At 42.8% G+C, this 23,092-nt stretch overlaps 1 protein-coding gene across 1 annotated transcript in view; it reads right to left on the bottom strand.

Annotated features, from left to right (window-relative positions):
* The window catches only part of VAT1L (vesicle amine transport 1 like), a 97,673-nt gene extending 78,075 nt beyond the window's left edge, over positions 1–19,598 (bottom strand). Inside the window, exons 1-2 of the mRNA XM_006122434.5 lie at positions 19,234–19,598; positions 5,596–5,725 (exon numbers count right to left, since the gene is read on the bottom strand). Of these exons, the coding sequence (XP_006122496.1) occupies positions 5,596–5,725; positions 19,234–19,457 (354 nt within the window). The 5' untranslated portion in view covers positions 19,458–19,598. The remainder of the gene's footprint in view (positions 1–5,595; positions 5,726–19,233) is intronic.
* Positions 19,599–23,092: the final 3,494 nt, after the last annotated feature.

Genomic DNA, 23,092 nt, shown 5'->3' with positions numbered 1-23,092 from the left:
AAGAGGCTTTTCTGAAATTTGGCCTGTCTATATGGGTCCACATTTCAGAAAACTTCCTCTTTCATACAGTGAGGAATATAGGGATGCCAAAAGCGCTGCAGTGTAGACATACCCGAAGAGTTTATATCTGTGCAACTGAACAGAATTGATCCTATAACTTTAAAATAGGACTTCAAACCATCAGCCTGGTGTCCTTTGGCTCTTATGCCAAATTCTAAATCAATCAGCTCCTATCCACAGGAATTAAAGGAGCAATGCAATCTTCTTTTTTCCTGCAATTGCAGACTCAATTATGGTAGAATGAATACATACATACATACATACACACACACACATACACACACACACACAAAAACTGCTGCTAGCAAATACAAAATGGAGATAAGTTTGAAGATGGAGTGAGATTACATTAGCTGCATTAAGTGCCTCTTGGGGATTGTGCTGAGGTGGAGACACATCTATTTTATACATTTATCTAGCGGCCTTCCTTGACTGAGAATTCAGACAGCAATTCCCCATGGACAGCCAAGAATAATAATGTGAATGTCTGAAAATGTAAGGGAAATTCTCCTCACTTGTATCGGTATAGGAAAACTTCAAGACACTGGTAAGTGGGAGCAGAAATGGGTTCAGCAGGACTCATGTGAGTAAGGTGAGCAAAACTTTGCCCTTTTCACTTAATTCTCCTTTGCTGTTATGCTTACAAAAGAAAACTTGAGAATGACTGTGCAGCTGGTATGCTGAGACAACTGCCTGAGAAAACCTGTTTACAGTGCAAAAGCTTTTTGGCCTTTCAAAATGTTTTCATCTCTTCAACCTTGGAATACTGTAGGTTTGTTAAAATGTAAAGCACCGGTGACAGTGCGGAAAGGTTTGTCATGTAGGATGAAGTCGGTGAACACAATTGTCATTTCAATTTCACCAAATTTCCTCCTCTTTTTCAAAAGGTCCTTCATATTAACAAGGTGTCATCAGCAACAGTTCTGCTGTTCCCCTTTCACTGTTAAAATAGTGCCTATGTTTTAAACAGTGTTGCAGAAGAATGGTGGGAACAAAGTTTTAGCACTTTAGAGTATACGCTCCATTAAAAAAAAGTTACAGAACTGAGGGGTATAGCACTGAGGTCCCTCCTGCCAGTTACTGAGGACATTTTTATTATATTTTACAGTGTTTAACCAGCATGTCACTTCAGATCTTGGTAACAGAGCACCACCACCAGAATTAAGAGTTTCTTAAACAGTGAGGGCTTAGCCCTGTTTCCTGTGAAATCCAATAGTTTAATTCCTATTGATTTCAGTGGCAAGCAGGAACTGGCTATCAAACGGCTGTGCTAGAATGATGGCTTTTACTCAACTCAGAGAACATTTTTAGAACATTAAAATTTGGGGCTGCTACTCTGGCTATGTCAGAGATGAAAGGCTCAATTCAGTTGTAGACTAATGCTCGTTGGCCGAAGCCTGCTCACATTAATCCTGCACAGCATGGAGTCCCAATGACATCAATGGGGCTCTGCGTGGAAATGGAGTCCGTTTATGACTAGTGTACAAGATCTGGGTTTTAACCTTTGGCCTTTTTGACCTTGCATACAGGGATGCTGTCAGGTTTGGTGGAAACATCAGCTCCCTCTAATTTTCACATATGGTGTGGCCAGTTTTTCTGGAAAATCAGCCGCTTTTCCGTAAAAACTTGCGAGCTGTCTACACTGGCCGCTTGAATATCCGCAAAAACACTGACTTCCTACTGTAAGAAATCAGTGCTTCTTGCGGAAATACTATGCTGCTCCCGTTCAGGCAAAAGTCCCTTTTGCGCAAAGTTTTTGTGCAAAAGGGCCAGTGTAGACAGCTCAGATTTGTTTTCCGCAAAAACGCCCTGACCGCGAAAATGGCAATTGGGGCTTTTTTGCGGAAAAGCGCGTCTAGATTGGCACGGCTGGTTTTCTGCAAAAAGTGCTTTTGTGGAAAAGCGTCCGTGCCAATCTAGAAGCTCTGTTCCGAAAATGCTTTTAACGGAAAACTTTTCTGTTAAAAGCATTTCCGGAAAATAATGCCAATCAAGACGCAGCCTTTTTTATCTGAATAATACATTTCTTGAGCAGTGTATGTGTACGTGTGTGCCTCAGTTTTCTCTCTCACGTCTTTTTACTACATAACCAGAGCAATGGCTGGGTTCTGTAAAAATGTGTCTAAAAATTACAAAGGATTGTTTTAATTAGAGGATGGTGCTACCAGTGTGAGCATGATTTACCCTGTTCAGCTTATGTCCTTAAGCATGACTTTTAAAGGAGACCCAATATAATCAGTCAGGCATAATGGTATTCAAGCAAATGTTCATCTCCTATAGCTGTATGATTTCCATTTCAAAAGGATTAGAGAACTTTAGGCCACAAATGCAGACAAAAATCTAATCCAGAGCAGAATCTCATTATACTAGTTCTATATACTGGATTGTGTTTCCTTAGCTTTATGCAGAGTCTAGCTATTAAAAACTTTAAGAATGCTGTATCTGCACATATGGGAGCACACATTTCAGACAATGAATATTATTATCTATAGGAAAGAGGTAACTGAGAAGTTGTGGTGCCTTGAAGGAAAAAATAGTTCCAAGCAACATTAACCTCATTCTTAATGAGATCCTCTTAGAAACCAAATGGACCACGGTCTTGCAAGTAACTGAACACTGTTCACAAAGCTGCTGTGGAAGAAAAATATTGCTGCCTAAAAGCTCTTTATGCAATACAGGCAGTCCCGCATAAGTCGGATCCGCACTTACGAATGGGGCTTTTCTCGCCCCGGAACTCGCGGGCGGCGGGACCACCCAGACACGCAGTGGTCCCGCCACCGCGTCCTCCGGGGCGAGAAAAGCTGCTCTGGGTGTCCCTGGTCTGCTGGAGGGGTCCCCAGCAGACCAGGGACACCCCGAGCAAAGCCTTGGAGGCAGCGGGGTCCCGCGCCTCTGTGGCTTTGCTCCGGGTCTCCCTGGTCTGCTGGGGGGGGGGCGCGCAGCTAGTGCGTCTCCCCCCCAGCAGACCAGGCTTTTGTTGTGAACGCCTGGGGTAGAGCAGCTGGGGTGCTGCCGGGTTGGTCCTGGGGGGGGACCTACCCGGCAGCGCCCCAGCTGTTCTGTCCCAGGCTCCAGATTCAGCCGCTGTTGAAACTGATCAGTGGCTGATTCCAGGAAGCCGGGGGCAGAGCAACTCTGCCTCGGGCTTCCTGTGGTCAGCCCCTGGTCAGTTTCAGCAGCAGCGGCTGAATCTGGAGCCAGTTCCAAGTTACGTACAAATTCAACTTAAGAACAAACCTATAGTCCCTATCTTGTATGTAACCCGGGGACTGCCTGTATCTACTTTAAAAGAGAAAAAAATACCAGGGTCCAAAAAAAAGGAGGAGGGATTATTTCATCACCCTGACGCAACATGTTGCAGAGATAAGAATGATAAAATAATTTATGTATCTCCTGAAGTAGGACTGCTGGACATTCACACCTCCACGTTACATTAGTTCAGCAGGACCCATATATAAATCAAGATAGTACTGTGGGAAGTTGAAACAGAAGGTTTCAGCTAAGAGGGGTGTTTAACATAAATGATAGAAAACAGAGTGGGATGCAGTACATTTTACACATAATACAGGTGCTTTAAAATACCTACTGCCAGCTAGTTATGAGATCCCTGTTATTTTAATTGTCATTTAACACTGTACTAATAGGGTGAAATTCACCTTTCCCTGCATGAAGGGTGAGTAAATTATTATTACTCCTCCTGTAATGCCTCGACACTCACAACAGAATGAGGGCTCTGCTGTTGTAGACATTATACAAACGCAGTGTAAGAGAATCTCTGAGTTTACAATCTAATTTAAATCAGGACCCAACAAATGGGCCTACGCAACAGTGGGAGTGTATAGGGGAGGGTGGAGGAGGGCAACAGTGATAGGAAATATGCTTATACAGACTGTGTACAAAATTAGCAGATTTCTAGCCCAATTATTTTGGCTTTTTCAACATATAAATAGCAAGAGAATGTAAATGATCTCAGCCTTGCCTGCTGGCTTCCTGCCTAGTCATTATCAGTTGGCAGCATATCATAAGCATTATGGCAGAAGTGAGTCTTTAGGAGGAATGTAAGGGCCTTCTCATGCATAGGAAGCAGTAAAGAAGGACGCACAAACTTACCAGTGGGAGGAACAGACATGCAGGTAATGGAAGCTGCCATGACTGGCAGAGTAGGAGGTGACAGGGCATGATGGCTACATCAATCAATAATGGAGTGGCCGAATTGCGGTGATTGCTCTGTTCACAGCCTCTGCCACATTATCATATCCCAGAAGATCCCACTTGGGGGTAGCTAATGAATTTTACCCTCCAAAAAATTTTATATGCAGCATGTCTTATTATTTCTATAAGGGGAATCACCACTCAATAATAATCTGAAAATGCAATCTCATTTAAATGTTTGTCACACGGTGCATTTTGCCTGCAGTAATCCCAGTATCAGAATTAGAAAAATCTTGAAGGCCTGTGATCATTTTATTAACTAATTCTGGCAAGCTGGCCCATGCAGAAATGTAAAATGCAGTTTCTGGGAAGCAATAATGATAATTAACAACAGTGAGCACTCATATAAGGCTTTTCCTCTGCAATGTTTGCCCAGCACCTTGAAGTCAGTTTTCTTTGCAATAGAGCATTCAGAACAAGAAACTAGATGATACTTATTTCAACTTCTGCCTGCTAAAAGGATACTTGCCTCTAAGTGCCAATCTGGGCAGGTCTTCAAACACAAAATAGCAGTCTAAAATCTTTTCTAAGGGAATTTTTAGAAAGGGGATAAAATGATTAAAAAGTAAAAAAAGACTCCTGGTGCACTAAAAAGCAACAAGTAATACTGCAACCTTCCTTAAAAGGGAAACATTGTGAGTCCTTGTTGAACAGAATATAAGGTTTTCGTTGAGCTGGGGGATATTTTCCACAAATTTAAATGTCCCTCAGATCTCATTCTGATTAAACACAGTTCTTTACTAATCAAAGTTCATATAAAGCGTGCCTTCATCTTAGCTTGCTAGATAAGAAAACGGTTTTGTTTTTTTCAAGGAAGAGTCCTCTGCTATTTAATGGCCCCATTCTGTCCCTTCACTCCACAGTTAGGCAGTTTCTTACCCTTCATTTTCAATGCATTTTCAACCTGCAGAGTGGAGGCTTGCCTATGGTGTGAGTTAGTGTGCAACAAGCTAGAGTATTAATCTACGGCGCATTGGTTTGCTAGATCCTAACGGCTCCAGCACACTAAAAGATCCCTGTGGGGCTTGGGCACATTCCTATTTCAAGCTTCTTTCAAACTATTTCATACAAGAATACGGCTAAGCCCACTGCAGAACATTTAGTGCGCTGTAGAAGGATCCCCAGGGGCAGTACACATGCAGCAGGCTAGTGTGCCGTAGAATCCCACCCTGGCTTGCAGAGCACTGACTCACTGGGCAGACGAGCTTGAAGATAATACTCACTGTGAGCCAAGGTGGCTGCTTCCAGCCTTAAATCCTTTCTTCTACAGTCCTAATCAAATGCTGCTTCCTTGATCACACCATGAGATAAAGGAAATATTACCTCAAACCCCGTTACACTGTCCCCCAGAGTCTCTACGATCCCGGAGCACTCAAACCCAGGAACAAGCGGCGTCTTGGGAGGATTGTCGATATTCCCCTGCCGCACCATCAGATCAATGAAGTTTAAACCACTAGAAACACAAGAAAAAACAAAATTAGAATACCAGCATGGGTGTGGGAGAAAGAGAAACCTAGCCAGACAATGAAAGATGCCAAAGGCTTCCGGGGTTTTTTAAATGCTTCATTGTTCTACTGCACATGGATGGGCAGGTGTGCAGAAGGAATTCACATCTCTCATGGAACAATCTGGCTCTACTTCAACTCTGCATGGGCCATCCTGAAGGTAGGGGTAAACCCACAGGGCTACTGGATCAGGGCTACCCAGAACCCCTATGGTTAGAGGTGGTACTAGAGTCATAAATGCTGTTTCAGACCAGAGATTACCACCACCTGGATCAGAGTCAGACCAATGAACCAAAGATGAAAGGCTTTTTATTATTAATCCTGAGATCTCATGGCCCTCTACAAGACATTTTTAATTACAGGTTGAACCTCTCTAATCCCACATCTTGGGGACCTGACCAGTGCCAAACCACAGGTAGTCAATATAGTCTAGCAGCATTACTTCTACTGCTTACTGGGTTCTTATGAGATATATAGGGGTAAATCAGAGCTAAACAACAGCACAGAACACAGAGCCAAGACTAGTGGCTAAAGGACTGCAGGAAATGTGGCCAGACCCATGGTAAGTGGACATCCAGCTAACTAAAATCATGCTGGACCACAGATGATGCTGGACTAGAGAGTGCTTAACTAGAGAGGTTCAACCTGTATTGTGAAATATGCACCCATCTTTCAATATTAAAATATGGAGATCAGTAAAAAAAAGCAGACTACTACCGCAAGTAGGGATGGTTAACTATTAAATGTATACAGAGCACATGCAAGGTTGGCATGGTTAAGTCTCTGCATTACTGTTAAGTATCAGAGGGGTAGCCATGTTAGTCTGGATCTGCAAAAGCAACAAGGAGTCCTGTGGCACCTTATAGATTAACAGATGTATTGGAGCATAAACTTTCATGGGCAAAGACTCACTTCATCAGATACATTACTGTTGTACATCTATGTATGGGACAAGGGACATGTCTACCTGAACATTTACTGTTGGACATGCTGGAATCTAGCTCTATAGCTCCAACATGACACACCTTAACTGTCCATGCATATCCTGCTAATGAGTATTAAAAATTCGCTAGAATGCATCGATGAACTGCAGTTTATTTCAGAGAATTAACAAAGTAGTGATTGGAGATATTCTTTAAGGACTTCAAATAGTGAAGAGGTATTGGCTAGAAGTCTGTATGTAATCCATTGATATACACTATAGATATTTTGGGCCAAATGCAACTTCGGTGTAACTGCACAGAAATTGCTAGAGTTACACAAGAGAAGAATCTACTATTATCTCAGCAAGGAACAGACTAATTCGTGAGCATTTACTATGCATCCAATACATTATCATGAATAGCCTATTATATATGATCTTGTACCTGATCATTTTTAAAGTCTTTGCAAAAGATTGCTTTAGGTCTTTGAAGTTTTATGTGGGTGGCTGCTCAGAAGAATCACTGCTAAGCTTTCTTTATATGCTCAATTTTGTGAAAATCATGAGGCCTCCTTACCTTGCCTTTGTATCTCACCTCATTTTATTAAAATAAAACATGCGGCACATTTTTAGATACCATGGAGGGAAAAGTATTTGTTTACCCAGTGCCCCATTACACAGATTCCAGGCACATCAGACACCACATACATACACACTTTTGAAGACTCCTTACATTCATAACTAGCTGGGATATACTACAGCCCCTCTTTATTGTTTCAGAGCACAGCTCCATAATTACTGTCAGCTAGAGAGATGTATACTAAAGCCCTGTATTCTGCAAAGTTATGCACATGAGTCATCTCACATACGCAAGTAGAACCACTGATTGCTCACACACAAAGTCACTCATGCGTAAGTGTTTCCAAGATCATGGCTTTCATCTGGATACTAATAGAAACATGGACAGACCTGATAAACATGAAACAGGATGGAGAGAAAGTGACACCATGAGAACAAGACACTTCTAGATTGTCAGGGCCAATTCCATCTCATTTAAAATTGCAGGCATTTGTAGGTAAAATGTTAAAAGGGATCCCAACCCATCCTTGATTTGTGCAGAATTGATATGAGCATCCCATGACTGACATTGCAATGTGCAGTTTTTTATTCCACCAGTGCTCATATCCTCTCTTGGACTTCTACGAGAAGCAGGCCGATCAACAGGGAGAACCGAAGGGGAAACTGCCCAGGGGCCCAGCTATGCAAAAGGGTTCGATGGCAGTACCTGAGGGCCCAGGCTATTGAATTGCCACAGGAGCACTGTGCAGTTCTAAGGGCTGTGGGCGTAGGCAGGGTGATGCACTCCAGGCAATGCTGAGGGCTGGCTGTTCTGGCCTCTTCCAGCTAAGAACTCGCCCTCATCAGGAGCATGGAACCACTCCCACCACCATACTTAAGGGGAAATGGAGTCCTCCCATACCCATAGCCCCTACCTACACACCCGGGCCATCAGTCCTCCCTCAAGACACAATGGAAACATAAAAAGACTAGTGCACAGTGGCTGGACTAAACTTATAGTGTGAATGATTAGGAGAAACACAGCATATTGCAGGCTAAAGGCTTAGAAGTGATTGTGGAAAGGCTGTGTCTTACCAGAAAGCTATCAAAGCAATTCACCTTCTGTAATGGTATGTATACAGTAAGAAAATGGACAATGATAAAGAACTTTGGGGACTAATTATAAGAAAATGAATGACACACACAGTGATCACCATTTGAAAATATCGAACCACATTGTTCACAAATGTTGACTTCACTGGTGACCATTGTCTAGATCGGGGTGGCCAGCCAGTTAGAGATGAAGAGCCAAAATAGCTGCAAAGAGCCACGTATTATATATCAATAGATAGATTAGATAGATTACACAAAATGTAGCAATAAAAACAACATTACAGGACATTTTGGACAAAAAACAAAACAAAAAAAAACAATAAAAGTCTCAATAAACCAATGAAAAAAAGGTCTCTAGTCACTTAAATTAATGGCCATTCCATAGATCTTCAGAGAACTTGACAAGGAACAAACATCAAAATTAAAAGGGAAAAAAAAACACCTTTAAAAATACAGTGATCTCACACTAAAAAAAAAACCCCATCCCCAGCATGTATTTTAAATTTAAACACTACTGCCCTATTATGTCCTGTGAGTTTTTAAAAATTAAACTGAACTGAGAAGTAAATTAGCACAATTTGAAGTGCCTGTTTCACTCCAATTTGTTGATTTCTGATATGGTTTCCTCATTTTATTTTTAATCATATGAAGACTATGGCTTTTTTTTTTTTTTTTTTTAAACAGTTCCACAAATTCAGATCTGTCCTTAACTGCAAATATGAAAGGTTCAAAAACAATAAAGGAGAGACTCATATCTCAGAATTGCTTCAGCCTGGCAAACAATAGCTTTGGATTTTCTTTAAAGAAACACAGTGTAAACCAGGTACATGGTGATTTTTTTTTTTTTTGGCACCCTGGAATTTAAATATGACATCTGTGTTGGCTGCCTTATTCTGCATCCATGAAGACTTTGAGTTTAAGGTGCTTTAGCCCCTCCTCCCCTCTTGCTTTAACCCAATCCCTCTTCTCTCCCCCAGAGCCAGGCACCCCCAGACCTCCTCCGCTCTAACCCAATGCCTGGGTCTCACCATAGCCGCCACCACACGCTTCTCTCTGCAGGCACTGGGGAGCATGAAAAGAGAGGCCTGCTGTAAGCAGTCTGGGTGCGCGGCTCAGAACTAGTAAGAGTCACATATCTCGGAGAAAAAAGCTGTATGCAGCTTGAGAGCCATGCGTTGGCCACCCCGGTCTAGATTCCCCTCTTCCCCATTTGAGTGCTTTACAGAAATTATCTAAATAAACCTTCGTAGGTTCTTCTCCCACTGCATAACTAAGGATGGAGATGTAAAAGCAAGCATAGGAATTAGGTTATGACATTAGAGCAGGTAGGGAGCACACAGACAGCAGTTCTATGACTGTGAGAAAAACAAATGGTATTACGTATATACCACACACACCTCAAGTCGTCAGCACTTATGCATCTACTCTCTCTCATGGAATTACTTGGCAGACTTGGTTTTTGAAAGGGCATGTTTTCAATTATGAACCTGACCACATAACTCTAACAAACCACTTCTTTACTTCTTGTCTTTATCCACAGGAAACTGTAGCAGTAGTAAGACAAAAATGCATCTCTATTAATATAAATTTTTTACTAGAAGATGATAGATAAGGAACACGAAGGTGCAGAATTGAACAAAAAAGGCTATCATAGTTAGCTCAAAATTAATGCAAAACAAATTAGATTAAAATAGTTGTGATTTACCATTTAAAAATACAATTAACACAGCCATTTTAGAGTCCCAACTTAAATTTATTATTAGTACTTCTATTTTCCTATATCTTCAAATATGCTTAAAATTAATACACAGAATACAAAGTGCACGGTGCTCACTTTATATTATTTTTTATTACAAGTATTTGCACTGTAAAAGATAAACAAAATCAATAGCACGAGGTGAGTTGAAAAATACAAGCACTATAGTGGATAGCTCCCCTCTAAGCTGCATGGCCATGCAGCTGTGTAGCTTCCCATTAAGCCCCATGCAGTAGCTGTTAAGCCAGTGGTCCCCAACCAGTAGATCGGGATCTATTGGTGGATCTTGGAGCCTCTGACAGGTGATCCTGACTGGTTTGGCTGCTCATCTCCTGCCCTTTGCCTTGGAGCTGCCCCTCCCTCTGGGGAGCCTCCTATTTTCTGGGCAGGGCAGTGGAGGGACAGATGTCAAGGTGCCCCCTCTCCCACTCTGTATCCTTTCTCCACAGAGCAGAGAGGGGGCACAACAGGACTTGGGATGGAGGGAGTTTGCTGGCTGCTTTAGGGAGTGGTCCAGGGCCAGGGCAGGGGTGAGCCTGACTTAGCCCCACTACCCAGGAGCCACCTGAGGTAAGCAATGCCCAGCTGGAGCCCACATCCCAAACTCCTGCCCCAGTCATGAACCCCCTCCTGCTCCCCAAGCCCCTGCTCTAGCGCCCCTGCATCCAAACGCCGTCCCACAGCCTGTACCTAGAACCCCTCCTACATCCCAAATGCCTGCCCCAAGCTCAGCTCGGAGTCCCCCTCACACTCCAGATCCTTTAATCCAAGCCCAGAGCCTGCACCCCAACCCTCTGCCCCAGGATGGTGAAACTGAGTGAGGATGGGCAAGGGGGGGAAGGATGGAGTGAGCAGGGGTGGGGCTTCAGAGAAGGGGTGGGAAGGAGGTGGAGCAAGGGTATTTGGGTTTGAGGTAGATCTTGTATTGCCCTTAAATTCAAAAAGTGATCTTGTGCTTAAAAAGGTTGGAGACCCCGGTGTTAAGCCCTTCACTGGGGCTCAGGGGAGAGAGCTCCAGCAACAGGGAGAGATTGTTCTGCCTAAGCCCCAAAGCTGTTGGCCCAGCAGGGAACTGCAGGCCAGCGGAAGGGAACCCCTCCCCACTGGCCCCAGCATGGAGCCCACCTAGGTAAGTCCGAGCCCCAACACCTTGCGCTATATTGAGCCTCCATCCCTGAGCACCTTCCTTCACAACAAAGCCCTCATCCCCAGCCCTACCTCAAAACCCACATGGCCAGCCTGTACCCTCTCCTACACCCCAACTCCCAGCTGAGCCCCTCCCCAATCCTGGAGCCCCCTTCTGCACCTACAGCCCTTATGCCCAGCCCCACCCCAGAGCCTGCACCCCCCCCCCCGAGCCCAACCCTCTGTCCCAGGCTGGAGCACCCTCTCACACTCAGAATCCCTTGGCCTCACTTCTGCCGCTTCAGTTTTGTCATGTGCACCACTATGAAGGTGATGTGTTGCATATCACCTCCATGTTGCACATCACCTCCACTTTGGCATACATAAGAAAATTCATTCTACTCAGGGGTGGAAAAAATTAGAGGGACCACTTCAGTAGTGAAATATATGTATCATGAGAATGAACCTTACAAATGTAGAATTTGGGTTTGTTTTTTAAAACAAAGTGCACTCAAAACCAAAAACAACAACTTTAGACCCTACAAGTCTGCATAATCCCAGTTTTTGTCCAGCCAATTACTGAGACAAACACGTTTGTTTACATTTTTGGTGTAGCCAAAATATAGCCTTATGCAATGTAATGTTACTCAGTGTACCTTGCTAGTCACCCTTTCTGACTAGCAGGAAGGAACTGCCTAGTCCCATTAGTAAATCTGCATTAAACAGGCTGCCTCTGTTTTGTTACTCATGTGACGGCAGGAACAGACCAAGAAGGGTCCTCATCATGACTCACTGTGGTTACCCTCTTACTCTTAGGACTGCTCTTCTCTGTAGGAGTGCAAGAATGTTTTTTGTATTATGGAAGTATTTACAATAGAAATAGTTACTTTACTCTTAGAATGTTTTACTAAGCCTGTCTTTACAAAAACAACCATGTACTTTTTTTTGTGTCAGTGACAAACGTGAGTGTTTAAAGAGGGATAAACTTGAAGGCTATATTAGCATCCAAATGGCTAGAGAGGAGCCAGGGACTCAGGAGTACTGAGCAACTATCAAATGTTCCCATCGTATGGGATAACTGAGGAGGAGCAGATTGATGACCAGAAGTTAGAAGATACCAAATCCCATAGAAACTAGGGTAGGGCAATACTCAGAAAAGCTGTCAGCAGAATGTTGTTAAAAAAACTAATGAAAACAATCTCCAGATAAGCATATGTTGTGAAGCAACATCCATGGACTCGCATGAGAAGGGATTCCTATAGATGGGGTGTCATGCCATGAAACTTTACATTCATCCTGCCAACAGCCTCAAAGCATCGGAATCACGACCGACGGAAGCCAGCTCCTCTACTTGGGCCCATTCTAATTGGCTACTAGGATTGATCTGAGCCATAGACTGGAAACTATAACAAGGTCACCAGGACTGGGGGGGGGGGTGGGGTGTGGGTGTGTGTGTGTGTGTGTGTGTGTGTGTGCGCGCGCGCTTCTTGTTTTGTATTCTCAATAAACATGGCTTATTGCCTTTCCCCCTAAAAAGATCCCTTATGCTTCTTATAAGCATAACAATGGGAGATAATGCTGCCCTCTTCTTCTTCACAATGTCACCTGAAAATGAGAACAGGCCATCACATGGCAGTATTATACCTGACCTTGCAAGGTATTTATGTGCCAGATATGCTAAACATTCATATTCCCCTTCCGGCTTTGACTTGTAGGGCTTTTTTAAAAACCTTTTTATAGTGCCAATATTTGTTTAAAAAAAGAAAAGTAAGCACCAATTTGTATGATTTTGTAATAGAAATCAATATATTTGAGAATCTAGAACATGAAAAAATATTTATAAATTTAAATGTGTATTATATTATTGTTTAACCATGAAATTAACCACAACTTTAAAAAATCTCATTAAATTATTTTGTTTGGCAGTCTTAAAATAATTGTGATATTGGGGAAATGACAGATTTTGTATTATTTAATTAATTATCATTTAGTTAATAGCTGAGTAAGTTTGATTTTGGCCCAGCTATTTAAATACTTCAGTCATACACGATATAGCTTCTTCCCTCTTCATCACATTTTTATTCTCTTGTATATGACTTGTTCCCATATATCTTTGAATGTTCCTGGTAATTTGTCAGGAGAAATATTTTGGATACATGACATTTATCAAAAAGGGCTTGTATAATATATGTCCAAAGAGGGAAATCTGGGCAAAGTTTCATTCCTCTGAATTATTCCTGGCCTGATTTGAACCTCCATTTTTCTAAGCATTTCATGAAGCCATTTGTACAATCCTCATCAGCATCAGTGAGATAACTCAGATCAGAACAGGGCTCTGTGATGAGGCCAATAAGCTTATTTAAAGATTAAAAATGAGCTTAAGGTAAATTTGAACTTGAGTTTTCAGAGGTACGTTGCTAGTCTGTGAATTATCTGTGCAATATTAGTCCTTATGAAATCCGTCCTTAAAATTCCTTATGCCTTCTCTAATTTGAAAGGGGCAGGTTGCCTTCATCATCTGGAACTAGAAGCTTTATCCGGGGTTTCTCAGGTCCTTCAGGACAGGAGACTGGGAGGTGTGGGGACAGGGCGAGGGGGATCCCTGGGGCCAGCCTGGGGCGATAGGAATCCGCCAATCGGCTTCTGTGGTCATTTAGGAGTATAACTGACCCTGTTCTCACAGCCCTCCCTTTTTGGTTGATTAGAAACAATTATATTTCACACACATCTCATTATCCTTACCATACTTTAAGTCATGATGAGAGGAAGCTGCATACCAGATTTGGTGGTCCTAGCTCTTACCATTTAGGAGGAGTTATTGAACAAACAGACTCTCACATGGACAGACGCAAACTCTCCCAAATATAGAATTCATAAAGGAATAGTCTTTTCAAGTTGTGGTCTAGAGTACGTGCTACAACCTTCTGATATTTGAAAGCTGTAGCCTCCACTTTATTAGCTGTATATAGATGCCTTGCTGTAATTTGGACAATGACTAAGAGGCATACGAAGAATAAGCACACAACTATATAATCACTTTCATTTTTGAACAAGGGATATGAATACTGTTCTATGTTATAATGTATGGCAATCCCTGCTTATGCTGTATGTAAGAGGGAGAAGTTGCTTGAAAGCCCCCCTTTGTGCAGAGAAGCAAGGGAGATGTTGCTTGAGAGCTACAAAGTTCACATTCAAATTTCCTCAAAGGTTGGGAATGCAAAAAAACCCTGGGTTTTGAGAGCATTTGGGAGCTGACCATAGGGTGAAACCTCTATGGTTGAAAGTCTAAGGTAAGAGACATATTAGCATAGCTATAGAAGATTTTAAGGAGGTTGACAACACTGAAAGTCTGCAGGGACAATTCATTATGGGTAATTTCAATTTCCCCTGTGAACTACTTGAATGGCACCTCAGGGATATGATCCAAAGGAGGACTATGGATACATAAATGTTTGCTTTCTGTCCTTCCATAAGGACAGAACTCCTGACTAACTTCAGAAATATGCAGGAATTAATAGAGGATGGACTGTAGTAGGTAATGCAGCGAGAAAGAGAACAGAACAGAGCTATGCACTGATCAAACTATAGTTTTCATTTTAAGTCAAAGTTTGGATGCAATTGAAGTCTGAGGAGGAAGGCACAGAATGATTCAAGTAACTAATCCCAAGAACAGAGTATTCAGGCAGGGGTTTTGCAGGCACATTCTGTGAAATAGCAGCGATATTAACAAGCATGTCAAAAGCCGAACTTCATGCGCTGGATCCACCCTCCCCCCTTGATTGTTCTGTCAGTGGGGCAAGGGATTGCTCACAACAGAGTGGGTGGTGTACCTTAATTCCTAACCCAGTATTACTGCAACTGTTCTGAAGCTCCACATTCATTTACTCCTTTATGGGAGTGTGGAATTTCTTGGTTCCCTAAAATGGAGGGTTTTGTGGCTGTGTTACTGTTCCCAGATAATCTCTACAAGTCTGGGGGTGGAAACAGAATGTTTCCTTTATCCTTCCTCATCTAGTGTGGGGCTTCGCATTCCAGGACCCTGAATTGTGCAGTCCTTGGCCCCTGTCTAAACACAATTCCAACACCGAAGGGTGCTCTTCATGTTCCATGTTGGGGCGATACTATCTTGTGGATCTGATTTTCTTGCAGACTCTGGTGTAACTCAGGAGTAACCCCACTGAAGTTACTGGATTAATATCAGTGCAAGTAAGGAGACAGTCAAAGCCATGTGGCACAGATCCTCAAAGATAAATGTAAGTTCCTAACTTGCACTGAAATCAATTTAAGTTAGGTGCCTAAATTACCTAAAGTGACTTCTGAAATCATGAAACCTCCCAATTTTTTTTTTACAAGCAAAACTTAGTTTCAAGTGTTTCTCTAAATAAAAGGAAATGCAAATAAGAACTCTATAAGAATACACTTGACATGATGTGCTACTCTGTTACACATGGGATTTCTTTCACTTGCTTCTAATTTAGGAGACCGCTCTGTTTCTCCACAAATGCCAAGGAGGCAAAAAGGGGTCACCTCTGTCTCCCATCAACACATATGCATCATGAAGAGCAGCAGCAACAGCTACTATATCATTGATGAAAAATAAATAAAGGGAGGTAGGTTATTATATGAGATCATAACCTGTCTTCTACTCACTTCTGTAATTGGGATAGGTTTGTTCTAGCTGTTTATCTGCTCTTGAAATCCATACGAACTCACGCATTTTGTTAGACACAGACAAAATAAACAAGTAAATATAGCAGCACCATCATTATCAATCAAGAAATTATTATAGGGAATATGCAAAAGCTGTGATTCAGGTCAGTCACTGACTATTGCTTCATCTCTTAATCACTGAATGAGGCTAGCGTATGACTCATCACAAATGGAAGACACTTTCAGGCAAATCATTGATATTTCAGGACTTCTAAAAAAAAAAAAAGCGCGATTTGTCTGGTTTAAATGTGATTAGCAACACTACCACAGGTCCCAATTTTTTCCTATTCATATGCTCTGAAACAGGAAGGCAAAATGTAAGTGTCTTGATTCATGCAATGAGTATGTTTAACTGTTCAGGTACCTGTGCCTCTTACAATGTTTTCTAACTAATATTTAGCAAAAGCTGTATTGGTTGGTTAATTCTTTCCCTCTCTCCTCCCTCCTAAAAACCCATCTATAAAGCCCCATTTACTGGAAGCTGCTATCCTTACATTGCTTGTTCTGAGTAATACATTCAACTACGTCAATTTGAGGGAAGCTCATTCTGCATCTTATATATTATAAAGGGCACACTACAGTGGCCACAGCAGGCATTTTCATCATCTCGTCCGCCAGCCTCCCACCCAAACCCATGCAGCTAGCACCATTTTTTCCTCCCTCTTCTCTCCTTACCAGCTGCAAATACAAGGGTCAATGACCTAATCCCTTCCCACCAGTGGCTCAAAACAAGCTTTGGCCATCTGATCCTCTCTCTTACCCTCTGTGCCCATTTCCAGCTGAGAACAGACATAGATGAAAGGCTATCTGCACATTCCTCCTCCTTGAACTGTGCTACAGCTTCAAAAATATATAGTGCAATAAGTGATCTGACTAACTCCAAACCAGTAATTTATGCAAGTGATAAAAAAAAAAAAAAAAATCAGTGAGGGTACACCTCAAAGAGTTTAGCAACAGCAACAAAACCTTTGGAAAGCTAATTATTTTACAGCTAAGTATTCACTACACAGGTAACTACTGTTCTTTGTAACACAGAGGATTGCTGTCATGATGAAAAAGAAATTCATGTGCATAAATGGAAGTAAGTTCTGTCCATCGCTTATGCGTTTTAAAAGGAACACAGACACATACCAAATTCAAAGTTAGAAATGTTAACTGCTAAATATTTAATGATTGAAAATGCTCAGTGAAAAGACATTACAGCTCTGCTCAATATTCACCAAACCCTGATTTTACAGACAAAAACCACCAAGCAGGTTTCACTATATTCAATATAGACAATATGGACTTGTTTTCATTTATTTCCCAGAGTACCCATATTCTGCAAGACACTTAAAAAAAAAAAAAAAAAAAAAAAGAGGCAAAATTCTGTCCTGTATCTATATTAATCATTCAGGTTGCTGGATAGCTGACCATAATTCACTGAAGAATGTGAGGAGGAAAAAAAAAACCCACTCATCAATAATGGACCAGCTGATTCATAAAATACACAATAAGGAAAAGCCAGTGCCCAACAGACAGATGTATAGTCAATGTTTCTGTTTTGCAAACCTATCAGAATGCAGCAAGTTTAGTGATACTCTGAATACACTGATTAAAAACAAACTCATCATGGCCATAAACCAGTGTCATTTTCACTGTCAGTAGTTTCTAAAATAACCACCTAAGCCTTCACCTTCATGTCCACAAATACCAGAGTATTTACATAGCAGCAGAATTCCACAGTGTGTGACCACAGTGCTCTGTCTTTGTGCACAGAAGGCCTCACTGCCATTGACATTTAGGGAAAATTCTATGGCCTTTATTATGCAGGAAATCAAACTAGATAGTTCTTTCTGGCCTGAAAAGCCCATGACTTCAAAGGAAGTTCTGTGCACATACAAGTTCTAGGTTTGAGTTTCTGTTCATTATAAATTTATGCAGCTTAAGGGCAAAAAAAGAGTCATACTAGATTGGCTGAAAGACTGTTAACAAAAAGGTTTGGACCAAACACTTCTAGAACCTAACTGGTCACCACTAACCATCCATCAGTTCCTCACAAGAACTTGGGGGATAGTAGGGGGGAGAGTTGCCTTGATCTACTGCCAGCGCTCAATGAGAAACTTAAAAAAAATGGCAATGGTAGTATCTAGTGGGGGAAATAATGGCAGGTATGGAAAGGAAAGGTCATGCTACTCAGCAGTATAGCAGCCAATCAGATATTGACCAACATTTCTCAGACAAAAAACAAACCCCAAGTATAGCTGGCCAAGTATCCCCAATTCTCCCAATCAGCTCAAAGAAACTCAGACATTAAATGCGACATTATTTTCTTTAGGCATCATGAGAAATGAAATAACTGCTTGCAGCACAAACACCCATGACTGCCTTAATCTTTGGCTTGTCCAGAGAAAATAAAATTTGGTACAAAACCACTCTCAGTAATTTTGTTCTCTGGAGCTGTCAAATGAAAATAAAATGTAAGCTTCTGAAGTTAGCGAGAGATATGGGAAAGGCAATTGCAATGGAAGAAAGAAACTGCCAACCTAACTGCAAGGTGGGGTTCCATTCTGGGAGAAAAGGTAAATGAGTGAAGTTAATGAAATAATTAACTGCTTCTTGAATTCAGACTGGGGAGAGAAACCAAATCAAATAACCACAGAGAGCTCCAATTTGTAATTTCCAACAAAGGGAAACTTAGGACAGCCTGCAAAATAGTAACAACTAAAGATAAACTTTACAGACAGAGGGATCAGCACAGAAATCTGATAAACACAGTGAACTGCAAAGTCATAGAGCTGGGGCGGGGAGCAGGGTAACCAGTTTAATAGCAAACACAGAGGTAGATTGCCATTTACTGCCTGCCTTCTCCAAAAGGAATGGAAAGGGGCAGGAAAACTAGTGCTTTAACATGCAGAAATCACCACGCAGGAACATAGGCACACACATACATGTCAAGTTACATACATGTCAAGTTACAAGTCCAGAGGCTGGACTGCCAGAGGTTTCCTGGGACTGTCAGACCAAAGGCGAGGGAGAGGGATTTAAAAGAATGGGGGTTTGAAAGACCATAGGGCCATGCTTTTCTGTGAAAGAGGGAGTGTGTGGCTATTTCTCCTTCCTCCCCCGCTTTTCTCTGGTCCCATTCCCCTTTCCTTCCCCATGCATTACAAATGGCCAGGGTCCCACCCCAGTCCCAGACACCAATACCACAATCACAAGACGGGGATGGGGGGAGGGGGGAAGCTACTGCCTAGGGGGGTGGGGAGAGGCAGAGAGAAGCGATACTGGACCAGGCTTTGACTCGGATTTTGAGCTCCCCTTCCTGAGGCTCCGGCATGACTTTCTTGGACACCCGGAGCTTGTTGAGCCCCCCGAAGCCAGACAGCAGCACGGCTCGCATCTCCTTGGTGTCCCCTGCCCGCTGGCTGCCGCTGCCCTCGGCAGCTTCCTTGCCTCCCTCCTTCTCTATCATCTGCTCCGTCTCCTCCGCTTTCTCTGCTCCTTCCTTGGCCATGGCGAGGGGCTGGCGGGATGCAAAGGCGGCGGCGGAGGCGCAGGGGGCTGCGCTCAGCCTCTCCCTCCTGTTGAATGTGGAGGATGCTTAGCTGTGCAATGGCTGCAGCTGGTGGAATGGGGCTCTGGTCCTTCCAGCCCTACCGCAATGCACAGAGTAGCTGCGCAACACGAATCACCAGCCCTGCAGGTAGCCTCCGTGTAAACGCCTCGCTTCCAGCTAATCTATGAGGAGTTGATCCAGACCTCCTCCCCCTCCCGATGTGACAATTACCCGCGGATCTAGACAGCTCCCGGGCTGCGTAGTTTGTCATGGGCAGAAGGGTTGGTGGGGAAGCCCTGGGCGGGGGGAATTATGGCCTGGAGATTCTCTACCCATTAGCAGGGGACTTCAGCCCAGGATATATGGGTTTACTGCGCATTTCTCAGCCAGCCTGGTATTAGAAAGAAACCGGGCTCTATCTACGCTGGATGTGGGCAGGTGTGAGTCAGCTCTGCTCCTGACCTGCCCAGAGAGCGAGCAGCGACGGGCAGGATGCGCATAGGGTCTCTCCCTTCAGATCGTGTTGGATTGAGAGCTGGGAGTCAGGAGATTATCCTAGCCCCTGTTGCCAGATCCTAGTGGGTATAACGCACTGCTTCCTCCCTTGGGAAAGAGATTTGTCCATCTAAGAATCGGAAAAAGGAGGTAAAATGCAGACCTCGTTACAATTAACCAAGCTACCCCAACATAGCCCCTTGCCATGAATGGCCCCTGAGCTTTTGTGGCATTTTACTAAGAGCAGCTCTTCATTTCGGGGAGGAATCTCCCTGCTGTGTGCAGGGCCACTCCTCTGGGGGCCCAGGATTATTAGAATTTGTGGGGCCTCCTACACTCCAGGGTGGGGCCAGATTTGAGGGATTCAGAAAGTAGGAAGGGGCTATAGGTTGAGGCTATAGAGTGCGGATGGGGTGAGGGCTTGGAATGGGGATGTGGTCTCTAGGATGGGGCTGGAGGTCAGGCATTTGGGGTGCATGACAGGATCTGGGTGGGATTTAGAGTGCAGGAGGGGACTCAGGGCTGATGCTTGGGGTGTGGGGTCAGGGAGGGAGTTAGGGTACAAGGCTCAGGGCTGGGGATTAGAGTGTCAGGTGCTTACTGCAGCAGCTCCCTTTTGGGACGGTGGATAGGTAGTAGTGCAGGCTGCACTGCCCTATGTTCTCCTGAAGGCAGCCCCCCTCACATCCAATCCCCCCTACACTTTTCTGCACTGCCATGATTCTCAGCCAATGGGAGTTGTGAGGGCAGAGCCTCCAAGAGAGGGCTGTGCAGGGACAGAGCTTCCCTGACTCCAACTGGGAGGAAGGGGTATGGCAGTGTGTCAAACAGCCTCTCCCCACTCTGCCAGGAAGGGCTGGCCAGAAACACAGGGGGTGCATCTAGACTGGCACCTTTCTACACTGGCCGCTTGAATTTGCGCAAGAGCACTGATGTTCTAATGTAAGAATTCAGTGCTTCTTGCTCAAATACTTTGACGCTCCCACTCAGGGCTAAGTCCTCTTGTGCAAGAATATTTGCGCAAGAGGGCCAGTGTAGACAGGCACCTTAATTTTTTGCGCAAGAAAGCCTGATGGCTAAAATGGCCATCGGAGCTTTCTTGTGCAAAAGCGCATCTATACTGGGCATGGATGCTTTTGCGCAAAAGCATCTGTGCCAATCTAGACGCTCTTTTGTGGAAATACTTTTAACGGAAAAACTTTTCAGTTAAAAGTATTTCTGCAAAATCATGCCAGTCTAGACACAGCCAGGGGTTTTAGCTCTAACCTCAGGACCATGGGCTGCAGTCCCTAAAGCTCTTTCTTAAACTAGCCCATTTCACCTTCTAACACACACCACTGCATAAATATATAAATAAAGAAACTCATCTAAGGGGAACAACATAGAAAAAGAAACCACTTTTCACTAAAGTGCATGCTTTATAAAAAAGCCCTCCAGACACTAATGGAAACAATTCCTAAAATGCAACCTGGGTCTCATTTTCAAAAGCAACTCAGACAGATAGGCTCAGCTCCTCAATAAAGTGAGGAGCCTAAACGTTGTTGAGGTTCTGGGGCTCAGAAGTTTCAGTTCCATTGACCTTCAAGAGATTCAGGCTCATACTGAATGTACCCAACATGTGAACTCCACTGTTCACGTACTTAAAGTTATGCACATATTGAAGTGCTCGTGGGGCCTAAAGCAATACCTCAAACAGATAAGCCTATGGCCCACTGATCACTGTAGATTTCCCTAATGTACTGTAAATAGAAAAAAATCCAGGCTTTAATACCAAAAACTACCACTTTTGTTCTGTTAGCTTCAAAATGTCTCAATTCATACTAGTAATGGGGGGTTGTACAGTGGCCCAATGTTCCCTCTATTATTTTCCATACACGTGCAGAATAAATTGTATTATGTACACCAAGGCATGTGCAAATATGGACCACCACTAGAAACAAAAAACCTACGTGTGGGTACTCTGCTAATCAGCTGGGTGGCATTTGAATATCTCCTGAGTGGCCTCACAAGTGCCCAGTACACAGGGAACACTGCAGTGGTCACATTGTGCTAGAGAATGTGTCAGGGTTCTGACTTATGCGTTCAAGGCATATTCATATTATTTAACTTCCCAAATACACATTAATGTGTCTACATGAATATATTTAGCACACAATATTTCAAGAAAGCAAAACAGCTTTAAAAATACTAATAATCAAATCATAATTAGTAATGTGTTGGTATAAGATATTGGCACTCACATACTAAAATTATGAGTGACAATATAGACACTAGAGAGTATTACTCCAGAGTCATTTTTTTCAAGAAATGACAAGTGGAATGGTAGTTAAGGCTGTGTTTATAAAATCTCTAAAAGCAGGACCAAACTCCCTTTGTTTCACACTACAATAGCTGGATTTAGTCTTCAAATCCACCTCACTATCTTCATAGAGGATACAAATAAAATATTTACTAATGTTTGCAGAGAACCTATTTTAAAATGTTCCTTTCAGAAATTCTGATATCAAAGTGTGTTAGAAGTGGTAAATTAAGGTACTTGTATTTGCAATTGATTGTGAATTGATTATGATTTGTGATTGATGCAAATATACACATTAATAAATGAATGTACATGATAGGAGCACAGCAGTGGTCCAGCTCTTCAGAGATATTTAAACATCTCATTCCCTTTGACTTCAATAGGAACTAGGTGTATAAAGACATTAGGGGATCTGAATCAATGTGATTATCTGATCACAATGAGGTTGCATTGGTCTACTTGAGAGCACAGTTTGCTCCTTTTTATCCAACATGCATTTCCCTTAATGGATATTTTGTACAGTCATTTTAAATGTAGCCATATTTTTACAATTTAACAATATTCAGGCTGGTATATCTTTATCCATGTACTAGAGAGACCAGGAAAGGAAATGTTAATAAGAGATGACAAAGTGATATGCCACAGCCAAGGAAATTTGCTCATCCTATCAGCACTGGTAGGCAGGTAAGCATTTTAGAGGTCAGGAAGTTCCCCTCTTTCCTTTTCTCTCCCTGGAGTATAATGTGAATACTTTCTTTTCTATGCTAGGTATACTTGGCTGGCTAGATGCTGCCAAATA

Source organism: Pelodiscus sinensis, chromosome 12 (genome assembly GCF_052426305.1).
Source record: "Pelodiscus sinensis isolate ZL-2025 chromosome 12, ASM5242630v1, whole genome shotgun sequence".
NCBI lineage: Eukaryota > Metazoa > Chordata > Testudines > Trionychidae > Pelodiscus > Pelodiscus sinensis.
This window is presented reverse-complemented; position numbering and strand designations above follow the sequence as displayed.